Genomic DNA, 14764 nt, shown 5'->3' on the forward strand with positions numbered 1-14764 from the left:
ATATTCCAACAAACTATTACATAGCAGGGCACCTGGGCAGGTCAGTTGCTTAAATGTCTGACTCTTGATTTTGGCTCCAGTCATGATCTCAGAGTTGTGAAATTGAGCCCCACATCAGGCTCCACGCTGTGCTCTCTCTCTCTCTCTCTTTCTCCCTCTCAAAAATAAATACATTCATTCATTAATTAAAAAAAAATTTACATAGCAAAAAAAGGTGTAAAAGTTTCTGGAAAATATTAAAATTTGGAGCAATAAAAGAAGTCCTAAAAGGAAAGAGACACTATTAGAAATAAAAGACTCAATACTATATGATACAAATTCTTTTGAAATTAATACATGGTATTATAATCAAAATATGATTGCAAATATATGACTACAAAATATGTGATTTTACAATCAAAATCCCAAGAGGACACACCAATAAAAATACAGAGATTGTCAAAGTGGATTAAAGAGCGTGAGCCAACTCTATTCTGGATACAGGAAACTCACTTTAAATATCGCGATACAGGCAGACAGACTAAAAGTAAAATGGAGCCTTCAGAAAGATGAAAAAAAACCTCCACAATGGGAGAAAATATTTGAAAATCATAGATCTGAAAAGGGACTTGTATACAGAATATAGAATGGACTCTTACAACTCAATAATTCAAAAATAAATAAGCAAAGAATTTGAATAGATATTTTTCTGAAGAAGATAGACAGATGACCAATAAACCCAAGAAAAGATAGTCAACATCATTAGTCCTAAAGGAAATGCAAATCAAAGCTGGAGAGGTACCACTACACACCCACTACAAGGACTATTGAAAAACAACAACAGAAAATAACAGGTATTGAGGACGTGGAGAAATTAGAACCTCTGTGCATTGCTGGTGGGAATGTAAAATGGTGATGCAGCCAGCCACCTTGGAAACACTAAACATAGAGTTCCCACGTGACCCAGCAATTCTACTCCTAGGCATGTACCCAAGAGAATGGAAAACATATGGCCACATGAAAACTTGTACACAAATGTTCACAGCAGCATGATTTCTAATAGCCAAAAAGTGGAGACAATCTAAATATCCATCAACTACTAAATGGATTTTCAAAATGGTATATCCATGCAATGGAATATTATTCAACAATATGGATGACCCTCGGAAAACATAGTGTTAAGTGAAAGAAGCCAGTCACATACCACGTGATTCCATTTACACAAAACATCCAGAATAGGCAAATCCATAGAAACAGAAATTTGATTAGTGGTTGCCAAGGACCAGGGATGAGGCTGGCAATGGGAAGTGACTACTAATGGGTATGAAGTTTCTCTTTTATGGTGATGAAAGTGTTCTAAAGTTGATTGTGGTGATGGTTGCACAACCTCATGAATATACAAAAAAACGACTGACCTGCACACTTCCCTCAATAGCCACATGTAAGCAATGGCTACCAACTTGGACAATATAGACACTGAACATTTCCATCAACACATAAAGTTCCATTGGACAGAGCTGATCTATACTTCTGTATATGTTAGATAGTTCATAACAAAAAATCAACAAGGAAGAATTAAACCTTGAGTATGTACTATGACAAGTGACTGAAATAAAGGGAAGGTAAGTGAAAAAACCTATAATTTCACATTTTGTACATCTTTATTTCCTGAGTGAATTGTCAGATCTTTACCTCTCTCTAGGAATTTCTCAAAACAGAAGGAGCAAGAACTTTGTGTTGTCTCTTAGACAACATTTCACTTACTTTAGGATTATTTTAATATTTGTAGAGGAAAACCAATTGTTTTAGTTTCATAGGAGTATAAAAACTACTCTTGACAGTTGATTTGTGAAAATGAACCCAGTTTTCACACCTTTGGCTTTGATGACCATGACCTTTTGCTGCAGGTCAATGAAGGGCTGGATCAGGCAGAGCCGGGGCTCCTGCTTCTGACTCAGGCACACACCGTTGTGGTTCACAACCATCCAGCTCCGGTCATACAGCAGCCCTTGATTTCCTAGAGGCCACTTGGTCACCTAAACAAAAAGGTAAGTGCATTTTAGGGCAGAGCTCCTCAAAAATGGTCTTTGCATTATTGCACAGGTACAGACAGACTTCATGAATTCAGCACATACTCTGGAAGGAGGACATGAAGGAAGAAAAGAAAGTAAAGCAAAGAAGACGATGCAAAGGAGACAGTGTGAGAGCGAGATACCTTCCATTCACCCTCCAACTCCACTTCTGCCCTTCTCCTCTTCAACCTGTCTTTTAAATGGGTAATGTGTGTGCATGGAGCAATATTCAGAAAACACAAGAGTGTGCATGGAAAGTAAGTCTCCACTCCACCCCATCTCGAAGCTCCCCTGCCCGCAGACTTCCATCACTCTCACTTTCTCTATATCCTTCCACAGTGCTGAATGCTGTGCAGGCATACCCTCATGCTACAGACATATTTCTCGCACAAACTGTGGCTATCCTGGCATGGTCACTGAGTTGATCCACTTGAAGTGTACAAGTTTTCCTGAATTCTTCGTATTTCTACAAAATTAAAATGTAAATTACACCCACTGCCCAGATAGCTCTTGCCTTCTAATACCATTCTCCAATAAGAAAGAACTGGAGAAATGGTTGATTCTAGGGCTGGGTCAGGAGCATCTGGTGGTGATAGAAAAGTAAGGAAATACTCAAAAAACAAAATGATGGGAGTATGTCAAAAGGGTGCAGGAGTCAGCTGAAAGCATGCCCGCTGGCCAAAACTGGAACAATTTGAGCAAAAATAAGAACAATGATGTATTACTATTGTCTTATAACCCAACATATAAAATACATATTCATGAGTCAATACTGAAATAAATACATGATGGAATAAATAATAAATAAATACCCAAATATATAAATAAGAGAAGTTACCTCTCCATATAGAAGAACCTCAAATAATTGATGTAGATGCCCCCCCCAAGAAGGAGTATAACCCCCAACCCCTTACATGTAGGCTGCACTTACTGACTTACTTCCAAAGAGTTCAGTATGGAAAGGGAGTGGAGGAGAAACTTTATAGTGAAAAAACCTGGTAAATATTCTCTCAACAAGATGATCAGGGTTAATTAACATCAATAGTGATAAGTCATGTTGATAGTATGCACTATGATATGATATGATATGATATGATATGATATGATACAATATGATATATGATATTTGATATGATGAGAATAGCCCTTTGCCTCTGTGGTCCTCCTCCCCCAAAAAACCCATAACCCCAGTCTAATCATGAGAAAGACATCAGACAAACCCAAATTGAGGGACATGCTAAAAAATACCTGACCAGTACTCCTCAAAACTGTCAAGGTCATCAAGAACAAGGAAAGTCTGAGAAACCGGTACAGCCCACAGAAGCCTAAGGAGACATAACCGCTAAATATAATATGACATCTGGGATGAGATCCTGGAACAGAAAAAGGGCATTAGGGAAAAACTAATAACATTTCAATGAAGCATGGCCAGGTCTTCGGAAGAGTTTTGTTCACGGCTTAGCTGCTAACAGCATTGCACGCGACAGCACATGTACCGTAGCCCCATCAGTGAAGGCTCTTCTGGAACCAGCATTCCATGGAAGAAAAGCATAGGCAAAGGAGAAAAAAATGCTTTTGAAATAGTTAAGAGACAATCATTCTTGAACTGTGAATCAATTTCATCCAATTGTTTTCCTCTGAGCATTCAATTCAGCTACCCAAAGAACCTGAAAACTTCAATAGCGGGTGATGAAGAGTGGGAAACAATTTTTAATTAAGGGGCATTTTGGGGTGGGTCTTCCAGTAAAGGACCTCAGGGAAGACTGAGGCACCATGGAAGTGGAGAGGAGCTGCAGGGCACAGGGGGAGGGCAGAGAACTCAGGGAGGGAGAATGTCAAGGTGAACTTCACCTCAAGTGGAGCGAGCCCTGTATTCAGGAAGTGGAAATATCATGTGATGAGGGGTAGGGGCACTCTGGAGACTGAGAGACCACTGGGTTTAAATCCTATCTCAAGTGCTATTAGCTTTGAACAACTTCCTAACCTTCCTGAGTCTTGGCTTTGTCACATGTAGGATGGACATTATTATCATTTCTCATTTTATTGGCTAAAAGCTAAAATGAAATCTAAAATGTAAAGCAACTAAAATATATCAGATGATCCATAGATGTTAATCCCTTTACCTCTCCCTTCAATTTTCTCATATCAAATAGTCTCCCCACAGACTATAGTTGCTTCTGTTGGTCCAACACTCAAGCTCCGCAATATTATGGTCTATATAAGCCTTTACAGGTAAGCCCAGAAACCACCATCATTATTTCTTATTTATTTCTTTATTATTAATTATTATTTCTATAGGAAAGCCCAGAAGTCACCATTATTATTTCTATAGGAAAACGTGTTTTGAATTACAAATAACTTTTTAGAAGACAATGTATTACTGGGAGACGATCTTCACGGTCTCTTGTTTCTGCACGTCTGTTGTAAGGAGCAGAAGCACTAAGTGCCTTTTTGTTGCAAACTACCATTATGAGTATGTTTGTATAGCGAATACAAATAAATACAGTGAATACAAGCTTCTGGGTAGAGCAGGTTTGCTCCCAGTCCAATATATCATGTCTTCCTCCTGAGCATGGCATGTTTGCTCACATCCCATTATGAGTACAGTTCCCTAAGTGAGGGGTTCCTCAGCCATGTACACAGCACCCACCTGGGCCCCTCTGTAACCCCTCTTGGGACTTGGGGGGCACAGGGAAGCAACACAAACATGAAGCTCATGCTGCCTGCTGTTCTGTCAGTAATAAAGCCCTTTGTCTCTGACCCAGGAGTCTCGTGTCTTTAGCCAGCATCGAGAACACTGTGACAGGCTCGCTGGTTAGCTTACAAGGAGGGCAAACCTCAGACTCCTCACAGTTCTTCACCTATTTGTTGAGAGAGGTCTATAATTTTCTATCTTTTAATTTGCCATCTAAAAATGTAATGTGCTGGCCTCCCCTTTCCTCCTTTCTTCTTCCTGAGGGAGGGGGAAACTGGCATGTGTGGGGCTGAGCCTTCAGCTGTTGCAACAGGGGTTTGGTTCCAGAAGGAGGAGTTGAGCAAATAAGTATCTGGTGAAGATACAGAAGCCAGGTTTCTCACAGGAGTTACGAGTATGGAAAGGGGCATAGAAAGAATAAACAACGTGGTACTGGATTGAAAGAGGAGGTGTTAGTGGGAAATCAGGAGCATGGCTAGCTGATAAAGATAGATGTTAGATAGATAGATAGATAGATAGATAGATAGATAGATAGATAGAGAAATACAGATGTGTGTATGCACACATGTATGCAGAGTATCCCAAAGTCTTAACACGTACACATATGTTGTGGACAGAATAAGGGTCCTCCTAAACAGGTCCACATCCTAATCCCTGGAATTAGGCAAAAGAGACTTGAAGGTGCAATTAAAGTTGAGGACCCTACAATGGGGAGATCTTCCTGGATTATCCAGGTGGGCCCAAACTAATCAGATGAGTCCTGTTAAAAGTTTATGATAATCTGTCACAGCAGCAAATATTCCTAAGCTCTGTACACTCAGAGGGCATAGGAGCAAGAACAAGGATCAGACCTGGCGATCAAGTATTTGTTTCTCAGTATCATTCTCTGATGTAAGAAGTGAAGTGCCTTTGATGAAATGACCTATTCCATTTCTCAGGCAGGGAACATATAGAATGAGCCTAGAACACATTATTATACCAGAAAGTAAGGAAATGCTCATGGAATTACAGGGACATATCAAAAGGACACAGTAGTTAACTTGAAGGAGCTCCCAGTGGCCAAGTCTGCAGCAATTTAAGCATCAAAATAAATACTGGTAATGATGGGTTGAAACCTTTTGAGCAAAATCAGAATCCATGAGTCCATGCAGATACAAAGAGAGACAGAGAAGAATTAATGAGTAAACATGGAAGAAGAGAAGCTCTATCCTACAATAGAATACCAACTAATAAATCTAAAAAGAATGACGGAATTTCTTAAATTACCATTTTGCAATCATCATCCCAATCATTGATTTAGGCAAAAGTCATCAATAGATGCTAAATCCAGTAAATAAAAGTTTGACAAGGAACAGGATATTTACATATCCTCAAAATATCTCTCTACAAAATACTGATTAATTACTAATTAATGAATTTTACAGTAGAGAAACCTGGCAGACCCCATCTTAAGCAAATGATGATAGTTAATGTCACCAGCACTGGGACAAATGAACAGAGTGTGTCTCCTTCTGGGATGCACTGAGAAAGCATAGTACCTCTCTTATGGAATTCCTGCCAAAAATACAGAAATCATAAGGAAACCTCAGATAATACCCTTGCATTGGGGGCTCGGGGGCCTTTGGGAGGTGACTAGGTCATGAGGGTGGAGCTGTCATGAATGTGATTGAAGATCTTATAAAAGAGGCCCCAGAGAGCTCCTTCGCCCCTTTGCCCCGAGGACACAGTGAGAAGATGTTGTCTGTGAACAAGGAAGTGAGCCCTCACTGGACTTCGAATCTGCCAGCGCCCTGATCTTGGACTTGCAGCCTCCACAACCAGGAGAAATACATTTTTGTTGTGTATAAGCCACACAGTTGATGGCACTTTGCTGTAGCAGCCTGAATGGACTCAGACAGCCATCCAGCAGAATTCTGTCTGGTGCACCCCACTTCTTGCCTTCGTGGTTCCTATCACCAGGGTGATTCTATTCACTTGGGTGGTCCTTGGTCTTGTGTCTGTCCCCTCTGAGATATTGCACTCTCTGAGGGAAGGAACCTTTTCCATTTTGTTCATCAATGTATACCGGGTGCTGGCCCAAGTGCTGGCAGGCAGCAGGTCCGTGGCATGCAGTTTTTGAATAAGCAGATGGATAGAAGACCTTTAGCAAACCTTACTGAATATCAGTGTCCTACTCTGTAAAATGGGACACTAATTCCTGCCCGGGATATCTGTGCTATGTGGCTATCCTATGGAACACGACCAGTCCGTGAAAATACGAGTCCTGACACACAAGGGAAACATGGACTCCTCATCTTCCTCCATTAGGAAGTGAAAGTGAACTTGCTTGTTATGGTCTCAGCCTGGAGGACAGGCTCCCATGGGACCACCCTGCAAGGCAGGCCACAAACAGCGCTGACCGTGGTATGTCTGACCAGGAACCAAACAGCCTGTTATTCCAGAGGCTCCGGAGTCTGGGACCTTTGCCTGGGACTTGGGACACACACAGAGCATAAGAAGATAGCTGCAGTTTGGCCACCGCAGGGGTGTCAGGGCTGGATGGCCAGCCAAGGCGGGCACCCCAGGCTCCCAGCTCAGGTAACCACCAGGCTGGCACATTTCAAGACATAATACGTCATACCCATAGGGAAGGCTGAGTAGAACAAGTCACATAAAAGCATTGACCCAAGGAGTCAGCAGACCCGCGTTCAAATCTTTCCTCTTATTGATTACGGGGCAAAGTACTTAACCTCAATAGCCCTCCACATCTACAAAATGGGGGTGATATTACCATGTACCTCGTATGGTTGTTTTAAGGATGGAACGAAACAAAGCATGTAAAATGCTTCAGCAGGGAACCAGCACACGCACTTGGTGAAAACCGTATCCGTAATTATTAAGAGTAGCTAGGTGTTCCCCATTCAGAACAGGATCGTCTCAGGCGTAGCCCTAAGAGGAGCCACGTTCAAAAGTCAGCTCAAACCAAGAGAGGCAGAATGAGAACGACCCTTCATATGTCACAATACTCTGAATATGATTTTGATTTTCTGCATGCTTTGCTTTACCTTCTGTCCTTTTTCTTCACTTTATCAAAAATAAATCATAAAGTAAACAACAACAAAAAGCAGTCTGTGTACCGCCATGAACACGCTTACCTCAAACGCAGCACAGGATTTGATCGGGTAGAGGTAAATGTTGGTGATGACATGTGGCCCAAGGCCCCCATCCAGCACTCCTGCTGCTTTCTCTGAAGGGACCTGCTGGGTCCCGGCGGCCATCAGCGGAAGTGGGCACGAACCCACTGTATCCACAGCACTAGGCAAGTCGTTGCAAACCCCAGAAGCTGTGGGAGCGTCTTCCTGAGGGGAGGAACTGCATCTGTCCACGGTGGCAGGCCCGGCGTCCTGAGCCTCACTCTCTGCCGGGGCTCCAGCCTCCCCAGGGGTGGTCTGAGGGAGAGGCTGGCCATCAGACTGGTGCAGCTGCATTGCTATGATGAACGTGAGAAAGGCCTGGGCATCCTCAAGTGTAGACATATATCCAAAGGAAATCCTCACAGACCCTGTAGGCTGCCCATCTATGAGGTCCACATTGTCTCCACAGACATGACCAGCCTAGAATAAAAGCGAAATAAGTCAGCCAGAGTGACTCATTCCTCATGGATAAATTAGAAATCATTTTGAAGAAACTTTATCCAGGACAAGGGACTGCCACAGTCACGTGCGCTGTGTGCCCGAGCCATGCTCTCCTAAGCGCAAGGACTCCCTTGTGAACCTCGCTGTACTCAATACCAGTCTCAATGGATCATCAAAAAGTTTAGAAGAAATACTGCATGGAAGGCATTTACCCAGAGCCGCACACCATGCCAACTCACAGACATATCAAGACAGACCAACATTTCAGCAGCGTGATGGGTCAGCTTCTTGGTCTCCCCTGGGCTGAGGCTGGAGAAACACAGGCTGGTCGCTGCTTTGAGCCTCTCTCAGAACCAAAGGGAGGGCTGCATCCCTGAGAGCTGCCCTTTGACAAGAAGGCAAGACAGAGATGCTCCCTCTGTGAATGACCAGCCGAGGCCACTACGAAAGCCAAAGGCAGGCTGGGTGCTCCTGCTGGGGGGTGGAGAAATAAAGGCGAGAGGTCCCCAAGCCTCTCCAAGTGGGGCTGCCCGGTATCAGTCACTGCTAATGCCATCTTCCTGCCCAGTGCTGAACCCAGGTCAGTCCCCCAGCGAGTTGGGGTCACAATACTCCGCAGGATCAAATATTCTATCTAAAACTGCATTTGTTTCTCTGCCAGGCCTTCCTCTCTCTTTTTAAGTAAAATCCAGTTCATGGTTGGTTGGGATCTCTGACCCCAGACATGAGACCAGCCTCCAAGGTGGTCGGAGAGGCCACCATTGGAGACAACCAGCATTACCAACCTCAAGATGCTTCTTGACCATCTCGTCGCTTAGCCCCAGGTGCCGCTGGCAGGCCCCAGTGTTGCAGAAGCAGCCAGTTCGCAGGTGGATGTTATAAAGACTGGCCATTTTATCCACCTGCGGGTTCAATATGACATGAAACCAATGTTAAGGATGTCCAGTTCGCTCCGACTTCCTGGGAGAGAGCTTCAGACCAAAATGTGGACCTCCCTTTCCTATCAATAAAATGAAAATCTGAGCTGGGAATTTTGCTCCCAAGTGCCATGATCTATCATGGGTTTACTAAACACATTTTATAAAATGTCACTGATAAATAAAGGACTATAATGTATGCCTGAGAAAACCGAAAATATCAAATTCAGGCCGAACTCCAAGTTAGGAGCTCATATTTCAACAAACAATACTATTAAAAATGGACAGAAGATTTGAATAGACATTTTTCCGAAGAAGACATACAAATGGCCAAGAGGTACATGAAAAGATGTTCACCATCACTCATCATCAGGGAAATACAAATCAAAGCAACAATGAGATATCACCCACACCTATTATAATGGCTATTATTAAGAAAACAAGAAATAACAAGTGTTGGAAACCATGTAGAAAAAGGGAACCCTTGTGCACTGTTGGTGGGAATGTACATTGCTGCAGCCACTACGGAAAACAGTATGAAGGGTCCCCAAAAAACTAAAAATAGAACTACCATATGATCAGCGATCCACTTCTGAGTATCCGAAGAAAATGAAAATACCCTCTTGAAATGATACATGCACCCCCATGTTCATCACAGCATTATTTACAATAGCCAAGACATGGAAACAACTTAAGTATCCATCGAAGGATGAATGGATAAAGAAAATTGGTACACACACACACACACACACACACACACACAGAGGAATATTTTTCAGTCATAAAACAAGGAATTCCTATCATTTGTGACAAGGAACTTGGGGACACGATGCTAAGTGCAATAAGTCAGACATAGAAAAATACTATATGATATCATTCATATGTGGAACCAAAAAAAAAAAAATCAAACTCACAGATCCAGAGAACAGATTGGTGGCTGTCAGTGGCAGGGGGCAAATGGGTAAAGGCAGTCAAAAGGTACAAACTTCTAGTTTTAAGATAAAGAAGTTTTAGGGATGTAATGTACAGCATGGTGACTCTAACAATCCTGTGTTATATGTATTTGAAAGTTGCTAGGAGAGTAAATCTTCAAAGTTGTCATCACAAGAAAAAAATTAACTATGTGTGGTGATGGATATTAACTAGACTTACTGTAGTAATCATTTTGCATTATATACATATATCAAATAATTATGCATACACCTAAAACGAATACAATATTATATGTCGATATATCTCAATTTTTAAAAAATAATAAACTAGTTATTTTTTTCTTCAAAGAACCCACATGCTCCAAGGGAGAGTCACAAGAATAAAATCTGAGGGGCCAGGATGCAGGACAGCTCCTTGGCATCTTCTCCCCCAGGGTTGATCACAGAGCAGTCCCCAGCTGAGTTACCACTCAGAGCCGCCCTGTCTGGGCTCACAGCCTGGGCCACAAACAGTACTGTGTTGACACTGTGTCTTATCAATTTGCTTTCCGTAAAATCCCTTAGTTTGAGTTGAATCACAGAATTGCCATTCAATCCAGAAGTTCCAAGGCTCTTTCCTGTCTCCTGAAGGCTCTGGGAAGCAATCTGCGTTCACTCAAGGCTCAAAGGGGGAGCTAACAAGGGGGATATTTGCCCGGTTGCTACGGCTGTGGGCCAAAGGCTCCATTTTCCCAAGTGTCTGGGAGCCCGTTGAGGGTCCTCAGCCCGGGTGACTCCGCTAAACTCAGGGGAGTCACCTAACTGAGTTCAGGAAAATAGTTTGCCCAGCTGGGCAAACCTTTGAAGGTTTGCTCCCTGGGAATCCACACTGTGGGGTGGCCAAAGGCAGCCAGAAGCAGTATGGCCCTCTCTGCAGACACAGGTCACCACACGGCCAGGCTGCGCACGGTAATGGCGCCTCCCACACTGGTGAGACCATGGCTGTCTTCACGTTAGCTGTCTCCCCTGGACTGTCAGAGTGAGAAGAAGCCATTCTCTGGGTGGTCAGGAAAACAACTCTGCTCCTTTACCCTGGGCAACAGCTCAATGACGTGGAGACCTGCTAATGAAATTGAGGCATTCCCTGGCTCTCAGAGCTGAGACCTGGCAGCACCACTGGGTCTGGCCAACTCCATCTCCAGAGTCAGGTGGCCTCCATTCAAAGGGCAGCTGCTAGGGAAGCTCCCTCATTACCCCACTCCAACCCCTGCCAACTGGAATTAGAAGTCTCCTGTACCCAGCCCCCCCACACACACCCCACATTCACCATCCCAGTTACCACTGCTGTGAAACAAGCCACCAAACGTGGTGGAACAAAATAATAACCATTTTTTTGTGCTCACAGCTACTGTAGGTCAGGAATTTGGAAAGAGCACAGAAGAGATGCTTGACTCTTTTCCATGATTTCCCAATTCTCAGCTGGGAAGACTCCAAGGCTGGGAGTGACGTGGTGTCTGGGAATAAGAATCATTGGAGACTCACTTATGTGTGTGTGTGTCTGGCCTCCCAGCCAGGAGGGCTCAAAACAGGACAGCCACCAGAGGGACTGTGCTTGGCCTCTCCACGTGGCTTGGCTTCCTCACAGCATGGCAAGCCTCAGGATAGACCTTCTTACATGGTAACTTGGGGCCCAAAAGTGGATGTCCCAAGGAATACTGCTGATGTGGCATTGCCTTTTCTGCCACGCAGCGTCCCCTTCTGTGGCATTCTCCTGGTTATCAGCGAGTCACAAATCCACCAAGATTCAAAAAGAGAGAAGGCCCCCACCTAGAAGAGGATGTGGGTACAGCAGGCTGTTTGGGCGTTCCTCCTAATTCCCATCATGAGGTGGTACCCTCTCACCTTGAGCCCCGTGGGATCCCAGCCCGCACCCGGCCAGGTGAAGGATTTGGTTTTGGCGGCAGGAGGAGCACAGCATCCGGGGACAGCGAGAAAGCAGCCTGACCACAGTGCAGCACGGGAGCCTTCCCTCCCAGGTGCCTTCACCTCGGTGTTTACTGAGCACTCGCTTCCTACTGGCCCCGCGCTCAGGTGTTCTAGAGCGTGTCTCATTTAATCCTCACAGCAACACTATCAGCAGGGTACCTTGCTATCCCCGTTTCATGGACACTTGGAGAGTTTCCACTAACTTGCCCAAGCTCACAAAGCCAACAAAAGGCAGTCAGAATCTGAGCCCACAACGTAACCACTGAGTAGAGTGACGTCCACAGAGGGGAGAATGGAATTAGGGGGACTGGATATCACAAACAGGAACCCCAAAGCTTCTTAAGGAAAGCTAACTTCTTTGAAAAGATTCATAGATTCTTTTGAAATCTCCTGAAAAGAGAGCCCAACCGGCCATGAAACCATCTGATCTTTCTGAAGGCCACCAGTGTCCCTATGGAATTCCCACACCAGGAAGGAGCCGGGCTGGGCCCTCCTGAGCCAGCAGCACAGCTGGCCATGCCTCAGTCATGGAAGCCACTCATCAATCATGTGACGAGCTCCCTCTACAAACACACAGAGGGAGAAACTTGTCCTGGGTCCGGCCTCGGGGAGTAAGAGTCCTAGTGAAGTCAGCGGGACACCTAGACAGGTGTCTCCCCCCGCCCCCACCCTGGGGATCTTCTCTTTGAGGCTTCTCTGGCCAAATGAGGCATTCCTTCCCTGCTCTGCCTGCCACAGCATACTTCATGGTCACCTGTCTGTCCTCCTCCACACCTCGCAGGATATACAAACTTATTTAGGTCCAAGAATGAGACTTACTTTACCAGTCACCCAGAATAATGTATTTAAGAAGGCAAAACGTTTCCTCCTGGTGCATTTTCCACCATCCTCCTAAAGCCTTTAAAATCGCAGGCTTCTTTGTGGCGTCAGGCTGTCAGCGTCTTACTGGGTCGGGGGGGGGGTCTGCACAGTAAGCCTACCCAAGAGACAACCTCAGATTGTAGAGTGTCCACTCCCAGATACCAGTAAGAATCGACATATCCCCAGAAGCGTATTTCTCAACTTTGTTCCTTTGATAGTTTATGGCTGTTGAGGAAGGGGGGGGATATGTTTCCTTGAGAAATGGATTTTGTTTGAGAAATTCTGCATTTAACAAAGGTGAATAGGGATTGTAGCTTTCAAGGGAAGATGAGCACCTTCACCCAAACTTATCTGACCATTGAACCTGTTCCTCACAGATTTGCTCTAGGAACCCAAGCTCTGGGAAAGGCCTCGGCCCCCCATCCCTACCAGTCTGTGACACCCCATCGGGGAACCATCTACCAAGATGTCTGAGTGCTTGATATGACTCTGGACATTTTAGTGGACTAAACAGTGACCGGCTTACTCAGCTATGGCAAGGACCCAAGCAGTTCCCAATCTCCACTATTTGTCCTGTTTTCATGGGAAAATAGCTACAAAGAGTACACTTGCACAAACTACTTTACCAAACTACTACATCCTTTAAACTCATAATATGCATGAGCTATGGCAGAAATAAGGGTTTTTGTGATACTAAGGACATTGTTTCTACTTGTCAGAAAGGAGTTCTGGGGTGCCTGGTTGGCACAGCGGTTAAGTGTCTGCCTTCAGCTCAGGGCGTGATCCCGGCGTTATGGGATCGAGCCCCACATCAGGCTCCTCCGCTAGGAGTCTGCTTCTTCCTCTCCCACTCCCCCTGCTTGTGTTCCCTCTCTCACTGGCTGTCTCTATCTCTGTCGAATAAATAAATAAAATCTTTAAAAAAAAAAAAAAGAAAGAAAGGAGTTCTGAATTCTAAGCCACATGCAAATACATGGTGGTAACTGGCCCACGTTTTGTGTGATGCCATGATCCGGTCTGATGTATCACTGGGGACACCCTGCTGAATAGACACAACATGACCTGAGAAGTACTATTCTGTCTACACTGCTTTTCTGTCTACACTCTTTAGGGTGCCTTCCCTTGCTGGCAAGCTGTCAGCTGTCCCCTTGCACTGTGATCAAAGACTCTGCCCCTCTCTCCTCGCACTTGAAATTGACCATTTCTGGCTGGAAAAGGAGGGCTGGTAGACAAAACAGCCACACCTGTCAGAACGGCATGGAAAGGAGAGTTCGGCACCTCTAAGGAAGGGCCGGGGCCCCTCCACCCAGGCCCGGGCTGCCCTTCACACAGCTGCCGCAAGCACCCGGGGGCCCGCACTGCACATTTCAGGGCTCAGAAGGCGGCAGAGTGCCAGAGGACAGCATTCCTGCTGTGAACGAGGGTGCGAGGTGCTGAGGAGACCCACCTGGGAATAACCAATGATGTTCCCACTGGGGTCGAGCACATTAAAATTGATGACCGGACCCTGCACCTCCGGGCTGCTGAACTCAGAGTCGCTGTAAATCCGCACGACGGGGGCTCCACTGGGGTACCGGAGAGCAGACAGGGCAGTGTAGGTGTACTGAGCCAAGGTGAAGGTGTGCAGCGTTATATTCTCCATTCCACCTCAAAAACCATCGTGAAACGTCAGAGAAAAACAGGAACTTCACGTGTAATTCACTCATTCTATTTATTTATTTATTTATTT

The 14764-nt window shown here is 44.8% G+C and overlaps 1 protein-coding gene across 2 annotated transcripts in view; it reads right to left on the reverse strand.

Moving 5' to 3' along the window:
- Window positions 1–14764, reverse strand: part of MOCOS (molybdenum cofactor sulfurase) — a 50309-nt gene that overhangs the window by 19118 nt on the left and 16427 nt on the right. For both annotated transcript variants that reach the window (XM_040632589.1, XM_040632588.1), the window contains exons 6-9: window positions 14483–14682; window positions 9146–9262; window positions 7881–8339; window positions 1853–2015 (exon numbers count right to left, since the gene is read on the reverse strand). In XM_040632589.1, the coding sequence (XP_040488523.1) occupies window positions 1853–2015; window positions 7881–8339; window positions 9146–9262; window positions 14483–14682 (939 nt within the window). The remainder of the gene's footprint in view (window positions 1–1852; window positions 2016–7880; window positions 8340–9145; window positions 9263–14482; window positions 14683–14764) is intronic.

Source organism: Ursus maritimus, unplaced genomic scaffold, assembly GCF_017311325.1.
Source record: "Ursus maritimus isolate PB19 unplaced genomic scaffold, ASM1731132v1 scaffold_18, whole genome shotgun sequence".
Classification (NCBI taxonomy): Eukaryota; Metazoa; Chordata; class Mammalia; order Carnivora; family Ursidae; genus Ursus; species Ursus maritimus.